Source organism: Notolepis coatsorum (assembly GCF_963971535.1).
Source record: "Notolepis coatsorum genome assembly, chromosome: 10".
In the NCBI taxonomy this organism is placed as follows: domain Eukaryota; kingdom Metazoa; phylum Chordata; class Actinopteri; order Aulopiformes; family Paralepididae; genus Notolepis; species Notolepis coatsorum.
Window position 1 is genome coordinate 26,666,618 of NC_140174.1, and position 24,945 is coordinate 26,691,562.

Consider the following 24,945-nt stretch of genomic DNA (forward strand, 5'->3'; position numbering starts at 1 on the left):
CGGATGGTTTTGTGAATAAATCTCCATTATGCTTCAATTACTGTGTGTTTATTCTATAGCAATAAGGTTGGGTGAATTTGGCCATTATATACAAGTATTACACCACTTGAAGTCGTGTGTTATACAAATTAGATAACGCCTATGGGGGTCTAACAACCACCCATAGGCGTGATCTAATTTGTATAACACACTCCGTCGCGTGATGTAATGCTTAAGTCTGTACTGACAGAGAGACAGCACAGTAAACTCCTCTCTACTAGTGAAGCACAAAATCCTATGTCTGTACTCACAGAGAGACAGCCTGGTAAACGGCTCTCTACTAGTGAACATTATTACTATTGGATTATTGCTCAATTATGGCACTGTAATACATCTGAATAGAACAATGGGATTAGTGAATTGTTTGTACATGTAACCGGTCTCGTATTGCTCTGCATTGTATTTCATTCCTATTCGACCCCTGTTAAGGGATTGCCCTGAGTGGGAGTTGAACCCCGGTCTCCCGCACCGCGGCACCGGGGCCGACATCACAAACCGCTGCGCCAAGAAAGGATATCCCTTCTAAGCGTTCAGTTTGGATGCCTCTGGGGAGTGAGTTTACTTGCAGTACCGCTTACCATCTACAGCCACCGAACTACTTGTACTACCACGTGACTGTGGATATACCGCGGTACCACCGTTACATACAGACAAAACACACCTGAAGAGAGAAGATGGTCCAAAATTCAGCTGCCCGCCTCCTCACAAACACTCGGTCCCGTGACCACATCACTCCTATCCTCCACTCTCTCCACTGGCTCCAGATCAAAAAACGCATTAACTGCAAAATACTACTCCTCATCTTCAAAGCCCTCCATAGGCTGCCAGCCCCCCCTACCTGACCTCCTTCTCCCTTACCGCCCCACCCATTCCCTCCAGTCCTCTTCCACTGCTTCCCTCACTGTCCCGTCATCCAAACTTAAAAGTTTTGGTGATCGGGCCTTCTCATGTGCTGCACCCCGACTCTGGAACACCCTCCCTCAGACCATCAGACTCTTCAAAATCCTGTCTCAAACCCCACCTCTCCCTATAGCATTCAACCTTCCCTACCCATAACCCCCCTCCTCCAACCTGTTGTTGTTGTTGTTGTTTGTTACTGTGGCTCTATGTTCCTGTGTATTTCATATTGTTCCCTCTTTCCCCTGTGGTTTTTATGTTTCTTTTTTTTCTGCCTACTGTCAGCGACTTCGGGTTACTGAGAAGTGCTCTATAAATTAAATGAATTATTATTATTATTATTATTATTATTATTATTATTATTATTATTATTATTATTATTATTATTATTATTATTATTATTATTATTATTATTATTATTATTATTATTATTATTATTATTATTATTAAGGGCTAAGGGGTAAAGGGGATATACGTTGACCACTTCAGAAAGGCCTACGACAACATGACAGCAGTATTACAGTAGAGTCACGTGGTGATGGTTGATGTGAGGCGCCGCGTCCCAGTACCCTTGATCTCAGGGGCAGGCTGTCCTGTTCTGTTTCCGTACCTCCATAGCAACGTCATGACGTGGGACAGCTGCTCCATTTGCATACATAATGCTATGCAGTTTTTCATTTCATTTCAAACCTTTATTTATACTCGTGAAAGCACTGAGGTTTCCCTCATTTACAGTGATGACGAATTAACAAAGGACACAAATATCATAACAGTTATTAATTACAAATAATGAATTACAATTACTACAATGATAGATTAAAAACAATTACATGATTCAGTACATAGGTCAAGTGCAATGCCTTTAAACTCCATGAATGACGGGAATGCTCCGAGCTTTAGAGTCTGTTGCAGGGTATTCCATGTGTATGGAGCATCGTAGGAGAAGGCAGACTTTCCAAGCTCAGACCGAACTCGAGGCACCCTGAGCACAAGCCGATCATTCGAACGAGTTTGGTAGGTGACAGCAGTAGGTAGTGGGGCTCTGCTTGAGACTTGACACATTTCTATGTGCATTTCGTACTATGGATTTTTACATCGCTAGGGTACAACCCTGGGAAAAGTTAATAATTCGTCCCTTTGCTTTGATTTCTTCTCCCCTCCTCTTCTCTTTCCCTCTCCTCCCCCCTCCTCCCTCCTGGCCCTCCTCTTTCTCTCCTCTCCCCTCCTCCCCACTCCATTCCCCTCTTCTCTTCTCCCCTCTCCTCTCATATCCCCTTCACCCCCCCGTCCCTCCTCCTCTCTTTCTCTCCCCTCCCCTCTTCCCCACTCCATTCCCCTCTTCTCTTCTCTCCTCTCCTCTCATACCCCGTCCTTCCTCCTCTGTTTCTCTCCCCTCCCCTCCTCCCCACTCCATTCCCCTCCTCTCTTCCCCTCTCTCCTCCTCTCCTCTCACCTGAGTTGTACATGGAGAAGACGTGTGCCCACTCCTCTCCGCTGCGTGCCAGGTTGTGTGCCAGGCGGACCCTCTGCCAGGCCAACAGACTGTGGGGGCTGAGGTGGGAGAACAGGGAGGTGTTGAAGACACTGTTGGTGGTCTGGGTCATCAGCAGACCACTCCCCAGCAGGTAGAAGTCATCCAGAGACATCAGGAAGCCTGGGAGAGGAGGAGGAAGAAGAGGAGGAGGAGGAGGCACAGGGACAAAGAGGAAAAGTGGGTGGAGGCAGAAGGTGGAGGTGTGAATGGAGATTTCAGGGGAGATGCAGAAAAAAGAATTAATTGAAATTTTGGGGACGGGACTGTGACCTGACAAATGGTAAATGGCTGCATTTATATAGTGCTTTTATCCAAAGCACTTTACAATTTGTTCCTCACATTTTACCCATTCACTCACACATTCACACACTGATGGTGGAGGCAACCATGCAAGGTGCCAACCTGCTCATCGGGAGCAATTAGGGGTTAAGTGTCTTGCTCAAGGACACATCGACATGCTGCCCGGGAGGAGCAGGAATCAAACCGGGAACCTCTGGATTACCAGACGACTGCTCTACCTCCTAAGCCACTGTCGCCCCCAGCGAAGACTAACGTTTCGACAAAATCTTCAAAGCCATGAACTTGAAACGACAAAAAGTGCACCGGCGTCATTTATCTTTTTCATCCAGATAAAAGGTGATGCAACAGTTTACTTAGACATGGACCTGCAGATTACTAACGCAAGTTGTTGCTGATTTATTGTTGAACTTCAAAATACATTTGGGGATTTTTCACAGTATATTATCTGACCCCCGTAAACTTCTATTAAGAATAACACTGGAGATGACCGTGTGTTAATTTTTTCATGCATTACATTTTTTTTTTATTCAGATCTAGTTTTATTGCCTATATTTATGTCTTTCTAATATTGCCCTGCCCATAATTATCATAAGTACCCCCCCCCCCCCCACCCCCCATGCTGCTATGACACTCGAATTTCCCCAAGGGGATCAACAAAGGATTATCTTATCTTATATTGTATTGTATTGTATTGTATTGTATTGTATTGTATTGTATTGTATTGTATTGTATTGTATTGTATTGTATTGTATTGTATTGTATTGTAGTGTTTCCGCTATTAACGACTCACGACTCGGTTGTTTCTCACTTATCTCTTTATTCAACGTCTCAGGTATGGGTCTCAGGTACAAAGAGTCGATGCATCATCTCTGCTTGCATTCCCATACCCCAAGAAAGTGCACTTCCAGGTGTACCACCCTCTTATACCCTTAGCCCTTGCCCTTTCCCCTCTACCAAGCCTGGGCTCGCTTGACCAATAGCGTCCCCTGCCAGTGCCAGCCCCAGGTTGGTAGAGCGCAGAGTGACAGCTCGGCTGACCAATCAACTCAATCCCAGGGTCGTTACAGTATTGTATTATCTTATCCTAACACGATCACTCCCACCAAGTACAGGTGCTGTGCACTCGCTTAATGCTTTTCTTGGTCATTCACAATAACTTTCCCAAAAGGTCCTGTCTATCATTGCCATTGGTCCTTCATGGGATGGTCAGGGAGACTAGGGTTCGGTCATATAGCACCTCCATACGTGTACCACCTCCTGTCTTTGTGCCCCTCATTTTAATATAGTGGAGTGATGAACTTGGCCTGCTTGGCTCTAAGAATAGCACTTTAAACCACTTGTGTACTAATGGTGACAGGGCGTATAAGAGGATTTTATGGCCAGGACGTGTTGGTAGATCTTTGATAACAACTAGTGCTGTCAGGCGATTAAATTTTTTTGTAATTTTTTTGTAATTAATTTATCTAATTAATCGCATTTTAATCGCATAACCATTTTAGGCCTGATATTTTATATTCTATAATCATATTTCAAATTGCATGTGTCCGGATAGCAGAATTCAGTACTGTATCTACAAAACCTTCTGTTTAATCATCTTCCATTTATTAATTTGCTTAGATTTTTCAGGTCTGGTAAATTTTAGCATGGTGTCATTCACAGTCAAAGATAAAACCTTTTTTATTGATATTCTCATTTGGTTCAATACAATTTACTCAAGCCTAGTAACAGACACAGTATTTCTGACACTGGGAATACATTCCCTGAGATCCATAGATGTCCCTAGAATCAGATACCAAGAACATGATAAATAAAAAAATATAAAATTACAAATAAAATGTAAAACTATTTTTTTTTCTTTTTTTAGTTAATTTTCATAACGCATAATTAATTAATCTAATTAACGCGATAAACTGACAGCCCTAATAACAACACTGCTCAAACTCCGCTGACTTGACAAGGATGAACTGCATTGCTCAGCATGCAACAACAATACACTTCATCGTGCTTCTGATGTATACGTGTTATAGTATGTGAGGACAGTGGCTCAGGAGGTAGAGCGGTTGTCTGGTAATAGGAAGGTCCCCGGTTTGATTCCAATTCGATTCTCGCTCCTCCCGCGCAGCGTGTAGAAGTGTCCTTGAGCAAAACACTTAACCCCTAATTGCTCCCGATGAGCAGGTTGGCACCTTGCATGGTTGTCTCTGCCGTCGGTATGTGAATGGGTGAATCGCATTATGTCAGTGCTGTTAAGTCGCAAATAAGACAACCGTTATCTTTCATTCATGTTTATTTCACGCTCCACAGCGTAGTGGCCACAGCCTTCCTCCAGTCCAAAACCAGTGACGCGCAACAACAGTGCCCATTCACCTTTATCCAGATTACCGTAATGGCCGCAGTAGAAGTGAACTTAACAAGTGCGACTGTGCGGGAATATGCAGAGGAATCTGTATTTAATGGTCGTGAGATTGTATGTCTGGGTCCTACACTGAGAAAGAACTAACTTTACAGGCTGGATTTGGTTTTGTCCTACGTTTGTCTAACTAACCTATCCAGTTGAGCCACCCAACTAAAAATACAATCTGAATGTTTGAGATACAGGAGAAAGTCACACAAACCCATACGAATGAAGCATCTGTAATGAGAGATCCTGCCTGCTGCTTTTCCAATATAATAATAATAATAATAGATTGAATTTGTAATCCCAAAGTGCTACACTACAGGGTTAAAGCATAGTTAAAAAAATAAAATAGTTATTAGTAAAACAAATAAAATAAAATACAGAATAAAAATAAGATACAAATAGAACATAGTTAATTAAAAACATAGTATAAACAGAAAAATTTAAAAACAACAGCACAAGAAAATAAAAATAAAAAGCTAACATTGCATGGTCACCTCTGAAGTCGGTGTGTGAATGTGTGAGTGAATGGGTAAAATGTGAGGAACTAATTGTAAAGCGCTTGTGATAAAAGCACTATATAAATGCACCATTTACCATTTACATTATTCATGCGACTGACGTTTCTGTCAAGACAGACCGTAAGGTTATGTATATAACCTAGTTATATGAGTACTGGCTAAGCGTCCCGCTCTTTAAGCCTATCGAGATATACCTCATCTCATGTACCTATTGTATTCCATCAACGAAAAAACAAGTACACCTACACCTGCCGGGTCCCGCCCCTATGGAGGCGTAGCCTATAAGACAGTGGGCCTGGTCACCAAACACTCTTCCTCGCCAAAAATCCTGTTTCCAGTAAAAGATCCCTCAAAAGGGAACTCAGGGCCGCTTAAGAGCGGGACGCTTAGCCAGTACTCATATAACTAGGTTATATACATAACCTTACGTTATATTATCGTACTTGGCCATCGCGTCCCGCTCTTTAAGCCTATCGAGATATGGGTTAGAGCGGACGCGAGGCCCGACAGATGCACCCCCTGAGGACCCGTAAGCCCACATCAAGGGGTTTGGGGAGCCCCGTCACCCCATCCTTCCTAATGAAGGGGGGGCGCAGTCAACTCCACCTGAGTGCGAGCAAGAGGGAACTAGAACCCCTTGAACACACAGCACAGGCGGAACCACGTGTGACCTAACACACTGTGGCCCCTACCCACACACTCCTGCTACCCTACCAAAGGACGGGAAGCAGGAAAGGCCACAGACCCCAGAACCGCCTGGGAGACAGAACCCCCGGTCATGTCCATGAGGTAAAACCTTACAAAGGGGCCCGGGGAGGACCATGAAGCTGCAGCACAGATGTCCTCCACCGAGGCCCCACCCAGGAGAGCGGCAGAGGCAGCCACCCCACGAGTGGAGTGCGCTCTGGCGCCCCCAGGGGGATCCTGCCCAGCCAACGTGTAGCAAAGGGCAATGCCCTCGCACAACCAATGGGACAGGCGCTGTTTCGACAGTGCCTTACCGGCACGAGAACCACCGTGACAGACAAAAAGCTGATCGGTAACCCTGAAGTCCTGAGTACGGCTGAGGTAAATTCCCAAAGCACGGACCGGACATGACAGGTGAAGGCTCGCATCTAACTCACTAGTGTGAGGAGGAGGACGAAACGCCTGAACCACAATATCCCGGGAGCGGAAGGAACTCCGGATATTCTTAGGCATGAAAGCAGGATTAGGTCGCAGAGTGGCACCGCAATCGGCCCGAAAAGACAGGCACTCTGGACGTACCGAAAGAGCACAGAGCTCACTCACACGTTTAGCGGAGGTGACAGCCAGCAGGAACGCGGTCTTGAAAGACAGCTGTCCCAACGGCGCCTGCTCGAGCGGCTCAAACGGGGCCAAGGACAACCGACCAAGGATCAATTGAAGATCCCAAGTCGGAGCCAAAGAGCATTGCACCGGCTTAACGCGTCGAGCGCCAAGCAGGAAACGCTTCACAAGAGGGTGGCTGAACAAGACATTCCCCTCAAACCCCTTATGATAGGAGGATATAGCCGCCGCATATACCCTCACCGTCGAAGCCGACAGTCTACCAAGGAGAGACTGGAGATAACCCAGGACAGCATCCATGGGGCAGGAGACTGGGTCCTGGCCCCCCACCTTACACCACTCTTGGAACATACGCCATCTGCCCGCGTAAAGCGCGACAGTGGAGGGAGCATGTGCATTCCGGATGGTATCAACCACAGAAGGGTCCATCCTCTCCAGACTCACCCTCCCACCAGCCACACCAACAGGCGTTGGCCCAACATCGGGTACTGGAACAGTGACCCGTTGTGCTGTGAGAGGGCCGTCACCGACCAAGGAATAACCCAAGGAGGAGCGACCAGAAGCTGGATCAAGACCGGGAACCACACTGCCGTGCCCCGGTCCGGCGCGACCAGGATCACCGTCCTGCGCTCCCTCCGTATCCGCTCCAACAGCTGACGCAACAGCTGTACAGGAGGAAAAGCGTACAGAAGACCGGGCGGCCATGGAAAGGTCGAGAAGGCATCCACCCCCAAGGGGGGATGATCTGCTCGACTGACCGAGAACCACAAGGGGCACTTGTGAGAGCATCGGCTCGCAAACAGATCTACCGAGGCCTCCCCGAACCGATCCCAGATCTGTCTGACTATGTCGGGGCGGAGTTCCCACTCGTCGTAATGAGGACCGCCCCGAGACATCATATCCGCGCCCATATTCTCTGCGCCAGGAATGTGGAGCGCCCTCAGACTGCGCAGCCTGCGAGATGCCCATAGCCAAAGTTCGACCGCCGCCCGGAGCAGGCGGATGGAACGAGTCCCACCCTGCCTGTTGATATACGCCGCTGCCGTCATACTGTCCGTCCTGACCAAAACGTGCTCGCCTACCACCAGGTGGTCGAACCGTTTGAGGACCAGGAGGACCGCCTTCAATTCCAACACATTGATGTGCGGGGTAGATGGGCCAGCATGAACCTCCGTCCAGCTGCCCCCCACTGCGTGGGTCCGACACGTCCCTCCCCAACCCGTGAGAGAGGCGTCGGTGAAGACCGTGACGTGTGAGCGCCTGCTGCCCATGGGGACCCCAATGGTGAGGATACCCAGCCTCTTCCAATGGGCGAGATCTCCCCATATCGACAAAGGAACCGTCAACCGTTTCCATTTGTCCCTCACCGGATCTATTCTCATAGAGAAAAACCACCTCTGTATCCTCCTCATGAAGAGGAGGCCAAGAGGAACCACCGTGTGAGCAGATGCCATCATACCGAGCAGACGCATCACTTGCAGCGCCGTGACCGTCCCTCCCAGACGGAAACCCCCGAGCGTGCGAAGGATAGACACCCGGCGCTGCTCCGAGAGGGTTACAATCATGGGCCTCGACCTCAACGTCAAGCCCAAGTACTCCACCTGTTGACTGGGAAGAGGCGTACTCTTCTTCCAATTCACAGCAAAACCCAGCCTGGTGAGGAATTCCACCACCAGCCTGGTATGAGACCTGGCAACCTCCTCCGAACGACTGAGGAGTAGAATGTCGTCGAGATAGAATAGAACCCGTATCCCCCGACGACGTAGAGGCTCCAGCGCAGTCGCCACGCACTTGGTGAATGTGCGGGGAGCCAGAGAATAGCCGAACGGCAACCTCTGGTACTCGTACGCTACGCCCTGAAACAGGAACCGTAGGAACTGCCTGTGAGGAGGGAAAATCGGGATGTGAAAATACGCATCCTTCAGGTCTATGGAGGTGAACCAGTCTCCCCTCCTGACAGCAAGCAGAAGAGGTTTGACGGTCAACATTCTGAATGGTCTCGCTACAATCAACCGATTGAACGCGGACAGATCCAGTATAGGTCTGACCCCCCCTGTTTTCTTGGGTACAGACGTCAGCCACCTCCCTATCTAGAGGCATACGCTGTCAGTCTAATACCTAGCTTTATAAAGACGTTAAATGCGGATAAAATAAATAAAGCGGATAGTCAAAGCATGTCAAAACCTACCGACCAGGCGACCCTGCCAGTAGAGAACCCAGTGGGTTCTAACGTAACTGACCAAGCTCACGGGGGGGACCAGGGGGGACATGACATGACTATACCCCCAGACAACGTCAACGGAATAGTCCCCGGAGAGCTCCAGGATAAAGAAAGCGCTCCGGGGACAGAACCCGACACACAACCAAGAGAAGAGAAGCGCGCCCAGGAGATGGATCTCGAGGCGCGCCCAGAGAACAGATCTCCAACGAGCACTGCCAGAAGCCGATCACCTCCGTCAGTGTCTTCCCCCAGCGAAGCGGACAAGATGCTGGCGCAGGCATTCATCGCCACCCTGGCAGCCTCCACCGAACGCGATCGACTTCAAGCGCAACAACTAAGTGAGCGCGAACATTCTACCATGGAAAGAGAACGCCTCCAGGCTCAACAGACGAGCGAGCGCGAACACGCTGCAATCGAGCGACAGCGCTTCCAGGCGCAACAAAGGAGTGAAGACGACCGCATAAGACTGGAGACCAGACGCCTTCAGACGGAAGAGAACATTGAAAGAGGCCGCGCCGATGCACAGCGCGCCGCCGCCAATGCACAGCGCGACGCCGCCCATGCCAGCGCCAATGCACAGCGCGACGCCGCCAATGCACAGCGCGACGCCGCCCATGCCAGCGCCAATGCACAGCGTGACGCCGCCAATGCCCACCGCGAAGCAGAGCGCGACGCCGCCCATGCCCAGCGCGAAGCAGAGCGCGACCGGCTGCAGGCGCAGATGATAGAACAATTGATTGCCATGGCGACACCCCCTCTCTCCGCACGGAGCTCCCGGAGATCATCACGACAAGGGTCTAGGGCACATTCCCCTACCCGACCAAGCGACCCGGGACCCCGCCAACAGGAGGATCCTGTCCATGTCTCCGAACCCCCTCCCCGACCGGTCCATACGAGACCCAGCAACCGGGAAGAACCGGCATACGTCGCCGAGAGACTGACTAGAAGACTCCAGGACCTAGCAGAGGAAGAGGAAGAGGAAGAGGAGGAATGTCAAGCCGACCAGCAGCAACGTACTCTGGACCAGGAGGCCCAGTACAGCCCCGACCAGCAGCAACGTACTCTGGACCAGGAGGCCCAGTACAGCCCAGACGTCAGCCCCGAGTCACTGCGCTACAAACCCCCGACTCAACTCACGGGTGAGTTTGACGCACCGTCAGCACCGAGGAACAGCACCTGGGTACCCGGCCCCTGGTACCCACCAAGTACCAACCCACGACAACACGTACGGGGAGACTCGCCCAGGAGGTCTCTTCCCCTACGCTCACCAATGTGCCAGCCATCCATGGCATCGTACCTTGGCACACCGACGTTCCCAGACTTTACGCGCGAGGACAGAGCACAGTACACGGAATTACGGATGTGCTTGGAGACTATGATGTCCGACGTCCCTGATGAGTCGTACAAATATGCCATCCTCCTCAAGCATCTCAAGGTGCCCAGAGCGCATAATATAGCGCTGGCATATTCCAACTCAAGCACCCCATACTCCGCGGCTCTAGTGGCCCTCGACCAGCGTTATGGACGCATATGGGACTACGTGATACAAGAAATAAGAGATATCGACCGCCTCCCCCCAGCCAAAGACAATAGAGCATTGGATGACCTCTCTATCAAGGTACAGTCCCTGGTAGGGATGCTGGGGTCCCAAAAGGAGAAAGGGATATATGAACTATATGCTAACTCTAATGTAGAACGAATACTAGAGAAGCTCCCTCCAGCCCGCCAAGAGCGTTTTCGGCGGCAGAGAGACCACCGCGACCCCAACGGCCCAGAGGCATCCCTCCTAGACTTATCTGATTTCCTCGCCAGGGAGGTCAGCAGCCTACGACTGGACACGTTCGTGTGGAGTGGACCAAGCCCAAGAGATGGACCTCGGGGATCTAATGATAACCGCCGGTCGGTGACCGTTATGCACCAAGCCGAATCAGTACCGCAGCACAAGAACCACAACACCCCCTCGACGAAAGAGGAGTGGAAGATTGAATGCCAGTACTGTGAAGGGGAACATCGGCTGTATCAATGTGACACTTTCAAGAAGCTGACCACTGACGAGGTGAGTCAGTGGATCAAGGCCAACCGCCGCTGCTTCCGCTGCGCGCGCAGCCATATGGCAGCTGAGTGCCGCTTAAAGAAGAGATGCAGCAAGTGTGACGGCGCCCACTTGGAGGTCCTGCATGACATCAACAAGCGTCCGCCAGGACAACAAAGTGGGCCCGTCACGGTGATGTATCAGGCCGAGGCGGTGGCACCAGTACCGAAGATCCACCAGACCGCCCCCTGGTGTACCGACTGCTACAGCAGACACTGGGAGTCACGGTGCTACTCGGACGACCGCGAGTCGGCACCACTCCAGAAGATCCAAGGCAACCCACCAACAGGAGTGCTCCATATAGACCAGCATAGCGGGACCCCCCGAGTGCTCATCAAAGTGGTCAGAGTGCTCCTGAGCTACGAGGACAAGGTCCTGGACACTTACGCCGTCCTAGACGATGGGTCTGAAAAGACTCTCCTCCTCGCTTCCACCGCAGCCCAGCTGGGTCTGCGGGGTGCCAAAGGAACAATGACAATACGTACCATTAGAAGAGACCAGAAGACCATAAAGGGTGAAAATGTCTCCTTCAAGATAGCAGCGGTGGACCAGCCCGAGAAGCAGTATAGTATCACTAATATCTTCACCAGCCACGACATAGGCCTGTCACAGTACACCTACCCCATCCCACAGCTGATGGCGAAGTACGTGCACCTACGTCAACTACCTATACCGCTCATCGACGGCGCCACACGACCCTGCTCATAGGCTCCGACCACGCGGACCTCATGCTCCCAATTGAGGCGGCCCACATCGGACCTAAAGGATGCCCAGTCGCGGTTCAGACCCGACTGGGGTGGACGCTCCAGGGCCCCCTCTACGGACTTGACAGTCAACCCGCGTCTACACGCTGCCTGCACACAAAGGTGAGCGACACAGGCCACTCTCTCGTACAGCCCGTTGAGAGGGTATTGACATTAGACGAGAGGCCTGTGAGAGAACCGTGGGCCCAAGAAGAGGGAGTTCCGAACTCCACCCCCCTCAGCTGCGCTCCAAGCAACGTAGCTGACCTCGAACCCAGCACCCCAAGCGACTCCTTGATGGGGCGGCCGGAACCGGCCCCTCCTCAGACGGGGTACAGACCAAACAAGAGGAACAGACGGAGGATGTGGAGACACAGCCAAGCACAGCCCAGTATACCAAGGAGGGCCGACCTGCCTCACCGCCACACCCGACCCGTGGCGAGGCTGATAGAGTTGCCAAGGCTCCCTGACTCCCTTGATGACGATCATGACCCACTGACTTTGTGAATTGCCCTACTACCCACAACGGACATTGAGTAGTGGACAAGACGGTTAATCTGTCTCTGCTTATCTAATTAGGTGCGGACTAATTAGGAGGCGGCTGTTACAAAGGGTCAGATTAAACCGAATATATATATTTATTACTTGAGATCCCTTGTATAATATTTGTATATCGTTTGATATCCCTTGTATATTCTTTGTATATATACACGGAATATCCCTTTACCTAGGTACAAACCAGACCATAATACTCGTTCTCCTATTGGACAGCGACCCCTAGGCGCCAACGGCCATACCCCCAATGGCGAGTTCAAAGCCACCGCCAAGGCATGTCTCAACATGTCCAGGTTTGCGCAGTAATACGAGACAGAACTGAGGTTGGCACTAGATAATTCACCTTACGTATAAATACGTCGCAGGTGGATACAGCAGTAGTTGAGTACCAAAACGTTAAAGCCTTCACCACGAGTCAACGACCAAGTGAAGTGAGCAACTTTGCGTCTAAATAGAGCACTTATAACATGTGCGAATAGGATAGTAAAAGTGTCAGAGTTTAGTGAAATAACGTCAAGTTCGACCTAGTCAATGTGAAGTATAGTGCACAGGAGAATCTACATCGGCGAATGCAGAGCCTTTTCCGGCTGGATTATATTGCTTTGGTACTGTGGCTGCTGGAGCAGAGAACCGTCTACCCCACTGCTGTGTGGGATCTACCCTGTGAGGAGCACCATCGAGCCCGCCTCTAGGACCACAGAGGCTGGCTAGCTTTCATCCATGCTGTCGCGCATACTTGGATTATAGCTGCTGCTTTTGTCTGCCGATCAAGGGAGTAATGTACCGCCTCCCGTAGCTGGAGCTTCTTTATTCCTCGTTGACCCAGACTTTGCTCCCGAACATTCTTCTACCTTGCCGGCTTACAACCGGAGGGAACCCCCCTAGTGTCTCCAGCTGACTACGAGTGTGCCTTATGTAATTCTTATGCTACATGTGGCGTCAGTTATACCCATCTTACTATGCTCATGGACTTACGCTCTTGACCTACTTAAGTGTTCTTCGCCTTACAAGCGCAAGTATAATTCTCATTCTGTAACCTACCGTTGCTGCTATAATAATAAATCCCTCCAAATAGAACTTTAGGTGTCATTGTTGTATTCTTGTGTGGGTGTTCACCAGATATACCGTGTACTGTATGGCCAGTAATTAAAGTACATAACTAAGTAGTGGTTTAATAATACCATACTCTCAATACAGTCAGGGAATTGTACCCCTCAGTTACATATACTGTTACAAAGGATCAGATTAAACCGAATATATATATTTATTTATTGATATATATTGCATAGTATTTGTATATCGTTTGATATCCCCTGTATATTCCTTGTACATATACACGGAATATCCCTTTAGCCCAGACCATAATAGTTCATTCTCCTATTGGACAGCGGTCCACCGGCGCCAGGTTCAAAGTCACCGTCAAGATGTGTCTGGACATGCCCAACCTTGCCCAGGGATACGCGACAGAAGTGAGAGTGGAACTAGTTTGTGTACCGTGCGTATAAATACGGCGCAGGTGAATGTAGAAGCCCCTTAGCCCCTTACCTCCGTACCCTTACCTTCCTTAGCATGTTACCGATAAGTTGAAGCCTCACCCACGATACAACGTGCGGTGAAGTATGGCCTGTTTGGCCTCAGAATAGAGCATCGAGACCGCGTGCGAATTAGTAACTGAATTGTCAGAGTTTGGCGCTATACCGTCGAGTGCGACATATTTCTATTGAGTCTTTAATAGTCTATTTGTGTATAGTGTATCGTGCGGTTATAATTCTACAGTGACCAGCATCTCCAACGCTTTCTCGTATTAGCTAGAGTTCTTATCCAGGCTGGGCCGACCGCATGGCGCTTTCACCCGAGGAGACCTAGGCGAGAGCCGTATGGACATGTACACTGGATTAATCTACCCGACGACTACATAGCCCTTTGCGGCTGGAATATATTTGCTTTGGTACTGTGATTTATGGAGCGGATAATCGCCGACGCCTGCACGTGTTGGATTTACCCCGAGAGGAGTCAAGTCGAGTCGGGCCCAGAGAGCCTGAGGCCGACTAGTTTTCTTCCCTGTGGAGCTACAGTCTACAAGAGAACCAAGCTGTATTCGTCTGTGGATCAAGAGGCTACTGCACCGGCTTCTGTACCTGAAGTCTCCCTAGTCATCGTTGACCAGACGTCCTACTACCGACAGATCTTCTACCCCCCCTGCTGGCTTACAACCAGTGGGAACCCCTTCCAGTATCTCCCGCTATCACTAGTGCACCATAGATATAATTCCCTAAGATTCAGGTTGTATAATTACCTCCTGCGTAACCAGAGAATGGACATTCGTTATTGATTTGCCTACGCATACTCCTTTGCCTTACAAGTGCATTCAAAGAATAATGTAAAGTATCCTATGTACCTTTTGCTCCATTAAATACTTGATTAATACCTTTGACTGGAACCGATTTCATTGTGGGAAGTGTTCATCATATTCATATATCGTGTACTGTATGGCCAGTAATTAAAGTACATAAAGCGGTAGTGGTTTAATGATACCATACTTATCAATACAGTCAGGGAATTGTACCCCTCAGTTACAATTGGTCCTTCGAGCCGGAGGGTAACTAGTGTAATATTAATATAGTGGTATTAATATTGACATGGCCTATGATGAACACTCCACAAAACGGTTCTCCTAAAGTAGATCGCCCGCAGCGTAGACGGCAGACACCTCAGTACTTAGAGGATTACGTTGCCAGTATACTACCTAGCCTTCTACAGACGGTAAACGCGGAAAAAGTAGATAGTAAAATTATGTCCGACCCTATCGCCCAGGTTACCCCGCCAATAGAGGCCCTAGTGGGTTCTAATGTAACTGACCAAGCTCACGGTAGGGACCAGGAGGGACCTGACACGACTTTACCCCCCGCCAAGACCGAAGAAGTAGTCCCCGGAGAGCTCCAGGATAAAGACAGCTCTCCAGGGATGGAACCCGACCCACCACAAGAAGAGACGCGCACCCAGGAGATGGATCTCCTCGGTACGTGACAGGAGAACGGATCTCCAACGAGTACTGCCGGGAGCCGATCGCCTCGACCGGCGTCTTCCCCCAGCGAGGCGGACAAGATGCTGGCGCAGGCACTCATCGCCACCCTGGCAGCCTCCACCGAACGCGATCGACTTCAAGCGCAACAGACGCGCGAGCGCGAACATTTTGCATCCGAGCGAGAGCGCTTCCAGGCGCAACAAAGGAGTGAAGACGACCGCATAAGACTGGAGACCAGACGCCTTCAGACGGAAGAGAACTGAATCGAGAACCTCATCCTTCACTCTGTCATCTTTCTCTCCCATTACAGAAGCCGAGACCCTGACACTGGTAACGTCGAACCGTCCGACTACATGCCAGCTGGACCAGCTACCCTCCCCACTCCTCCAGACCATAGCACCGGACATCCTCCCATTCCTAACTGCAACCATCAACTCCTCACTCAACTCGGGGGTGGTCCCCACCTCCCTAAAACAAGCCAGAGTCACGCCCCTCATAAAAAAAACAACCCTGAACCCCACCGTCATAGCCAACTATCGCCCTGTCTCTCTTCTCTCCTTCCTTTCTAAAACACTTGAACGTGCTGTATCCAACCAACTTACTGCTTATCTCTTACAGAATGACCTCCTAGACCCCAATCAGTCTGGCTTCCGGACTGGCCACTCCACAGAAACGGCCCTCATTGCGGTCACAGAGGCACTTCACTTAGCAAAAGCGAAAGGCCTCTCCTCTGTCCTGATTCTCCTAGATCTATCTGCAGCCTTCGACACAGTCAACCATCAGATCCTCCTCGCGGCCCTCGCAGGAATGGGAGTGGCTGGATCTGCGCTGACATGGCTGACATCATACCTCAATGACCGCTCCTACCAAGTGTCATGGAGAGGGACTCTGTCGGCCACCCGCCCCCTCCGGACGGGTGTCCCCCAGGGCTCGGTCCTAGGACCCCTTCTCTTCTCCCTCTACACTAAATCACTGGGTAACATTATCACATCTCATGGCTTCTCATATCATTGTTATGCCGATGATACTCAACTCTTCCTCTCCTTCCCTCCCTCAGATATCCACGTCTCTGAGCGGATCTCGGCCTGTCTGTCCGACATCTCCGCCTGGATGACGACCAACCACCTCAAACTGAACCTAAGCAAAACAGAATTGCTCCACCTGCCGGCCAAATCCTCCCCCCTGACCGACCTCTCCATCACAGTCGAGAATGCAGCTGTGACCGCGTCGCCGACCGCCAAGAACCTTGGTGTTGTCCTCGACGACCAGTTGAACTTCTCTGCTCACATCGCAGCGACAACCAGAACCTGCAGATTCCTCCTGAGCAACGTCAGAAGGATACGCCCCTTCCTGACAAAAGAAGCCACCCAACTCCTCGTCCAATCAACAGTCATCTCCCGCCTCGACTACTGCAACGCACTGCTAGCTGGCCTCCCGGCCACTGCCACCAAGCCTCTTCAACTCATTCAAAATGCAGCGGCCCGCCTGATCTCAAACCTACCGAAGTCAGCCCATGTCACCCCACTTCTTAGGGACCTGCACTGGCTCCCCATTGCTGCACGTATCCGCTTCAAGGCCCTCGACCTAGCATACCGTGCGGCAAAGGGAACCGCTCCCGCCTACCTCCGGTCAATGGTCTCTAACTACACACCCTCAAGACCCCTACGCTCTGCGTCTTCTGGCCGCCTCAGATCTACTCCTATCCAAGCTCCCGGAGGGTCATCAAAGAGAAGCCGCCTATTCTCAGTCCTTGCCCCACAATGGTGGAATGAACTACCCATCCCAGTTAGGACAGCCGAATCCCGTCCAATCTTTCGCCGTCGACTAAAGACTCACTTCTTCAACCATTATCTGAAATGATATATAAAAAAAAAAAAAAAAAAAAATCTAACCCCGACTAACCTTAATGTCATGCACTTGTCCTAATAAACTAACCTACACTGTAACACGCAACACTTTGATGAACATTGTTACTCAGCTGATAGAGTTATACCCTTCTTGCTGTCTTGTCGCACAGAACTTGTAAGTCGCTTTGGATAAAAGCGTCAGCTAAATGACTAAATGTAAATGTAAAAGAGAACATAGAAAGAAGCCGCGCCGATGCACATCACGCCGCCGCCAATGCACAGCGCGACGTCGCAAATGCACAGCTCCACGCCGCCCATGCTAGCGCCAATGCCCAGCGCGACGCCGCCAACGCACAGCGCGACGCCGCCCAGGCCAGCGCCAATGCGCAGCGCGACGCCGCCAATGCCCAGCGCGAAGCAGCGCGCGACGCAGCCCATGCCCAGCGCGAGGCAGAGCGCGACCGGCTGCAGGCGCAGCTGATGGACAAATTGGTTGCCATGGCGACACCCCCTCTCTCCGCACAGAGCTCCCGGAGATCGTCACGACACGGGTCTAGGACACATTCCCCTACCCGACCAAGCGACCCGGGACCCCGCCAACAGGAGGATCCTGTCCACGTCTCCGAACCCCCTCCCCGGCCGGTCCATACGAGACCCAGCAACCGGGAAGAACCGGACCACGCCGAGAGACTGAACAGAAGACTCCAGGTTCTCGCAGAGGAAGAGGAGGAGGAAGAGGAGGAATGTCAAGCCGACCAGCAGCAACGTGCTCTGGACCAGGAGGCCCAGTACAGCCCCGACCAGCAGCAACGTACTCTGGACCAGGAGGTCCAGTACAGCCCAGACGTCAGCCCAGAGGCACTGCGCTACAAACCCCCGACTCAACTCACGGGTGAGTTTGACGCACCGCCAGCCCAGAGGAACAGCACCTGGGTACCCGGCCCTTGGTACCCACCAAGTACCAGCCCAAGACGACACGTAAGAGGAGACTCGCCTAGGAGGCCTCTCCCCCAACGCTCACCGATGTGCCAGTCATCCATGGCATCGTACCTTGGCACACCGACGTTTCCGGACTTCACACATGAGAACAGAGCACAGTACACAGAGCTACGAATGTGCTTAGAGACAATGATGTCCGATGTAGTTGATGAACTGTACAAATATGCTATCCTACTGAAGCACCTCAAGGTGCCCCGAGCGCACAATATAGCGCTGGCCTATGCCACCTCTACTACCCCATACACCGCGGCTCTAGCAGCACTCGACCAAAGATATGGACGCATATGGGACTACGTAATACAAGAGATAAGGCATATTGACCGCCTACCCCCAGCCACAGACAATCGCTCACTAGATGACCTGTCTATCAAGGTACAATCCCTGGTAGGGATGCTGGGGGCGCAAAGAGAAAAGGGTATGCACGAACTGTACGCGAACTCTAATGTCGAGAGGATTTTAGAGAAGCTTCCGCCCGCCCGACAAGAGCGCTTCAGGCGGCAAAGAGACCACCGTGATCCTAACGGTCCCGAGCCATCCCTCCTAGACCTAGCCGACTTCCTGGCGAGAGAAGTCAACAGCCTACGGTTGGATACGTTCATGCGGAGCACACCAAGCTCCAGAGAGGGACCTAGGGGAGCAAACGATGGCCGCAGATTGGTGACCGTCATGCACCAATCAGAATCAGTACCGAGCAGCAAGAACCACAGTACCCCCTCGACGAAAGAGGACCAGTGGAAGATTGAGTGCCAGTACTGTGAGGGAGAACATCGGCTGTATCAGTGCGAAGATTTCAAGAAGCTGACCACGGATGATGTGAGTCAGTGGGTCAAGGACCACCGCCGCTACTTCCGCTGCGCGCGCAGCCACCTAGCAGCTGAGTGCCGCTTGAAAAAGAAGTGCAGCAGGTGCAGTGGCACCCACTTGGAGGTCCTGCATGACATCAACAGGCGTCAGCCAGGACAACAGAGTGGGCCCGTCGCGGTAATGTACCATGCCGAGGCGGTGGCACCAGCACCAGAGTTCCACCAGACCGCTCCCTGGTGTCCCGACTGCTACAGCAGACACTGGGAGTCGCGGTGCGACTCGCACCATATAGATTCTATGTCACCACCAACAGGAGTGCTCCACATTGACCAGCATAGCGGGACCCCCCGAGTGCTCCTCAAAGTGGTCAGAGTGCTCCTGAGCTACGAGGACAAGGTCCTGGACACTTACGCCGTCCTGGACGATGGGTCTGAAAAGACTCTCCTCCTCGCTTCCGCAGCAGCCCAGTTGGGCCTGCGGGGTGTCAAAGATACCATGACCATACGCACCATCAGAAGGGACCAGAAGACCATAAAAGGTGAAAAGGTCTCCTTCAAGATAGCAGCGGTGGACCAGCCCGAGAAGCAGTATAATATAACCAACGTCTTCACCAGCCACGACATAGGCCTGTCCCAGTACACCTACCCCATCCCACAGCTGATGGAGAAGTATGTGCACCTACGTCAACTACCTATACCGCTTATCGACGGCGCCGCACCGACCCTGCTCATCGGCTCCGACCACGCGGACCTCATTCTCCCAATTGAGGCGGCCCACATCGGACCCAAAGGATGCCCAGTCGCGGTTCAGACCCGACTGGGATGGACGCTCCAGGGCCCCCTCTACGGACTTGACAGTCAACCCACGTCTACACGCTGCCTACACACAAAGGCGAGCGACACCGGCCACTCCCTCGTACAGCAGAGGCTATTGACATTAAGCGAGAGGCCCGTGAGAGAACCGTGGGCACCAGAGGGAGTTCGGAACTCCACCCCCCTCAGCTGCGCTCCAGACGTAGCTGACCTCGAACCTAGCACCCCAAGCGACTCCTTGACGGGGCGGCCGGGACCGGCCCCTCCTCAGACGGGGTACAGAGCAAACAAGAGAAACAGACGGAGGAGGAGGAGGCACAGCCAAGCACAGATCAAAGCAGTCTCAGGCCCGCTTCCTCCTAAGCCCCCCTTCATCCCGTCCAGTCGTCATGACCATAGACCAGTCACTACCCCGAGCTGCGTGGCCGGCCGGCAGCGTAAGCAAAGTGACCACTGGTGCCGACGGAAAGGTCAGAGTGGCAGAAGTGCTCGGCCAAGGGCGGACATACAACCGACCCGTGGCGAGGCTGATAGAGTCGCCAAGGCTCCCCGACTCGCTTAATGACGACCATGACCCATGACTTTGTGAACTGCCCGACCCCTCACAACAGACATTGAGTAGTGGACAGTGCGGTTAATCTGTCTCTGCTTAGCTAATTAGGTGGGATTAATTAGGGGGCGGCTGTTACAAAGGATCAGATTAAACCGAATATATATATTTATTTATTGATATATATTGCATAGTATTTGTATATCGTTTGATATCCCCTGTATATTCCTTGTACATATACACGGAATATCCCTTTAGCCCAGAACATAATAGTTCATTCTCCTATTGGACAGCGGTCCACCGGCGCCAGGTTCAAAGTCACCGTCAAGATGTGTCTGGACATGCCCAACCTTGCCCAGGGATACGCGACAGAAGTGAGAGTGGAACTAGTTTGTGTACCGTGCGTATAAATACGGCGCAGGTGAATGTAGAAGCCCCTTAGCCCCTTACCTCCGTACCCTTACCTTCCTTAGCATGTTACCGATAAGTTGAAGCCTCACCCACGATACAACGTGCGGTGAAGTATGGCCTGTTTGGCCTCAGAATAGAGCATCGAGACCGCGTGCGAATTAGTAACTGAATTGTCAGAGTTTGGCGCTATACCGTCGAGTGCGACATATTTCTATTGAGTCTTTAATAGTCTATTTGTGTATAGTGTATCGTGCGGTTATAATTCTACAGTGACCAGCATCTCCAACGCTTTCTCGTATTAGCTAGAGTTCTTATCCAGGCTGGGCCGACCGCATGGCGCTTTCACCCGAGGAGACCTAGGCGAGAGCCGTATGGACATGTACACTGGATTAATCTACCCGACGACTACATAGCCCTTTGCGGCTGGAATATATTTGCTTTGGTACTGTGATTTATGGAGCGGATAATCGCCGACGCCTGCACGTGTTGGATTTACCCCGAGAGGAGTCAAGTCGAGTTGGGCCCAGAGAGCCTGAGGCCGACTAGTTTTCTTCCCTGTGGAGCTACAGTCTACAAGAGAACCAAGCTGTATTCGTCTGTGGATCAAGAGGCTACTGCACCGGCTTCTGTACCTGAAGTCTCCCTAGTCATCGTTGACCAGACGTCCTACTACCGACAGATCTTCTACCCCCCCTGCTGGCTTACAACCAGTGGGAACCCCTTCCAGTATCTCCCGCTATCACTAGTGCACCATAGATATAATTCCCTAAGATTCAGGTTGTATAATTACCTCCTGCGTAACCAGAGAATGGACATTCGTTATTGATTTGCCTACGCATACTCCTTTGCCTTACAAGTGCATTCAAAGAATAATGTAAAGTATCCTATGTACCTTTTGCTCCATTAAATACTTGATTAATACCTTTGACTGGAACCGATTTCATTGTGGGAAGTGTTCATCATATTCATATATCGTGTACTGTATGGCCAGTAATTAAAGTACATAAAGCGGTAGTGGTTTAATGATACCATACTTATCAATACAGTCAGGGAATTGTACCCCTCAGTTACATATACCATACCACTGATCTGAAAATGTGGCATTTTCCTTCTGTGGTTACAGGCAGGCTGAGGCAGCCATATTGGAAGAGAGACAACTTTACAAAATTCTGTGCAAGGCCTCTACCTGGGTGCTCGTTCAACATGAAAAGCCTGAAATAATGGAGCAAGATGTGGAGAAACAAGCAAAAAAAATTAAAAAACTATTCAAAATGAATAGTTGGATAAAAGAAAACTGAAATCCTGAATGGGAGAAAAACAAGAAGCCTGCTGCTATTTCATCAGGGGAAAGGAAGCGAGGAAGCAGATTGACATGTTTTGGAGCCTTGTTTTGTCTTCCAGCCACGACTCTGAACACACAGCAACTATTACAAACGGGAAAGACCACTCACTCCGCTGTGAGGTAGCCCTCCAGGTACCCAGCCAGGAAGTAGGTGATCTTGTCGTCTGCGCTGTCGCCGTACCCCGCCCGCACCTCCAGAACCCCGCAGCCGGAGAGGAGGAGGGTGTCGTTGTATTATCCGTAGGCTCCCCCCTCCCTCTCCATCACCCCCTCCTTGAGAGTGACCCTCTTCTGGGCAGCGTCCCAGTACACAGTGGCCTCTTGGAGCTATACCACAGCGGGAGAAGAGACAGGCTTCAGAGGTTGGATAACACACATTATGTAAGATAACATGATAACACCCGTGGGGGAATAATAACCAAAGTGGTCCGTTCTGTTATGTTGATTTGTAGATAGAAAATACGCTTCTAGGGATAAAAAAAAAAAGAAAAACGTTTTAATATTTGTAATATCTGTTTTACTCATGTTTACAAACATTATTAACATAAACAAACATTTCACAGCCACAGCAAATGCAATTGAAAACTCATACTACCTGGTGTCTACTGTTAATCTGTAATATAAAATCACCCAAGTAGGCTAAATAGAGGATTAAAATATGTCTCCATTTCTATTTTTCTTATTTTTTGGTGGGGCTACCCATTTGGTCACTGATGAATGTGATGGTTATATAATGTATTATCTGATATCGTTGTATACGACTTGGTGAGAATAAATAGTATATTTGTGGAAATGAATGGGACTCTTCATAAATGTCTAAAGCTGCAAATCGAATCTCACAGTGAGTCTATACTTCCATTGAAATAACGAGGTGTTGTTGAATCCCATATTCCGTGCATAGGACGTGTGTTCATCATTGCACACCCACAGAGTATATGTCAGACTTGTCAGTATGTTAGTTTAAGTATATCTATTTGAATAATTTTGTCATTATTAAAGAGTGTTGTTATTTGTTTCTATTTAACCTCACCATGTAAAGCGTATTTGGGTACCCAATAAAGCGCTATATAAGTCGAGCTGATTATTATTATTATTAAAGCGAGGACGATAAAATTGCAGACTTTGCAGTATACATAGCCGGGGGCGGACTGGGACACAAATTCAGCCCGGGACATTCAGACGCACCAGCCCACACACCGGCCCACGCACCGGCCCCGAAACCGGCCCACACAACGCCGTTATGAAACACTCGTCCAGTATTAAAGCCCAACCTCCAGGTTAAACCCTACTGATCAATTATGGGTAGTTTACATCATTGGTATATCATTTCATTATTTATTTTTTTCCATTTGACACCGGAAATGCCACTCTGAAAGAGTTAAAAAGGTCCACGCACAAATAACATGCACGCGCGAATCAAAAAAGCTTATCAAACGCCGACGTCACAACAGGACAACAGGTGCATATTAATGAGCCGCATCTAAAAGCTTATCAGACGCTAGCACCTAGCACCATAGATATCTATGCCTAGCACGGCCGTGACGTCACTTCAGGAAACGTATGCCTTATGTCCGTCCGGGTCATAGTACTAGATCAATGGTGGCTCACTCGGTGCATCACAGTTAGCCTATATCTCCGCCGTCCCTGCTACAGTCCCTGCTACCACTACACTCACTGACGTTAGCCTATAGCCCGCCGTCCCTGCGGGTGGTTCTCTCCTCTTTGTGTGCCCCCGTCCCCGCGGAGGAGCTTGTGGACTCGACAACAGCGGGCGCCGGAGCCCGCAGCGCTAGTTAGCTCATAGCTATCGTGTAACACTAGCCTTTACGGGCTCGAGCACCCTACGGCTGCCGCCGCCGTTGCGTCCATGGGCCCCCCGGCAGGGCATCCGTGGGGACGGGGTGTACAGAGAGGAGAGAACCATTTTGGGTCGGCCGTTCATGCCGGCCAGCGAGCCGGATGTCGGGATATGTTGTTAGCACAATAGCTACCAAGCTAAGCTATGTTATCTACTAACGTTATAAACACAATATGTGTACAACGACACAATGATTTACATTATTACAAATATGGTAACGTGGTTGTGGCTTTTACAAATAGTGGTTAGCTTTAGAGATGGATGGATGGCTATAATCACGGAGCAATAGTGAGGTGAAACAGATACATTTTCATTCGGCTAGTAGTAGCAAGCCTATATCTATGGTAGCAAGGCTCTCTGCCTGCCACTAGCTGTGTGACTCTCAGCGCCCCCTGGTGAGCCCCCTGGTGCCCTGCACCTGTTGTGACGATCATTTCGATTACACACGCACGTTATGAACCATTGATTAAAATATGCATGTGCGTGGTGATTGTGTTGGGCAGACAAAATGTTTGATAAAAACGCTAAAACTTCAACTTTCAATACTTTTTTTTCCCTTCTTCATGAAAGCCACTGTTGGCCTAGTCCACATTGTTTATTGAACAAAAATACAACGTGGAGGTTGACCTTTAAAGGTGTCATGCAGTGCTATTCCTAGCACTATTTGGGCAACTTTACACACTTCCTGT

At 50.4% G+C, this 24,945-nt stretch overlaps 1 protein-coding gene across 1 annotated transcript in view; it reads right to left on the reverse strand.

Annotated features, from left to right (window-relative positions):
* Nucleotides 1-23,286, reverse strand: part of plbd1b (phospholipase B domain containing 1b) — a gene marked incomplete at both ends in the record, with an annotated part of 35,591 nt that extends 12,305 nt beyond the window's left edge. Inside the window, 4 exon segments of the mRNA XM_084322977.1 lie at nt 2,390-2,733; nt 22,508-22,632; nt 22,636-22,725; nt 23,239-23,286. Of these exon segments, the coding sequence (XP_084179103.1) occupies nt 2,390-2,733; nt 22,508-22,632; nt 22,636-22,725; nt 23,239-23,286 (607 nt within the window).
* Nucleotides 23,287-24,945: the final 1,659 nt, after the last annotated feature.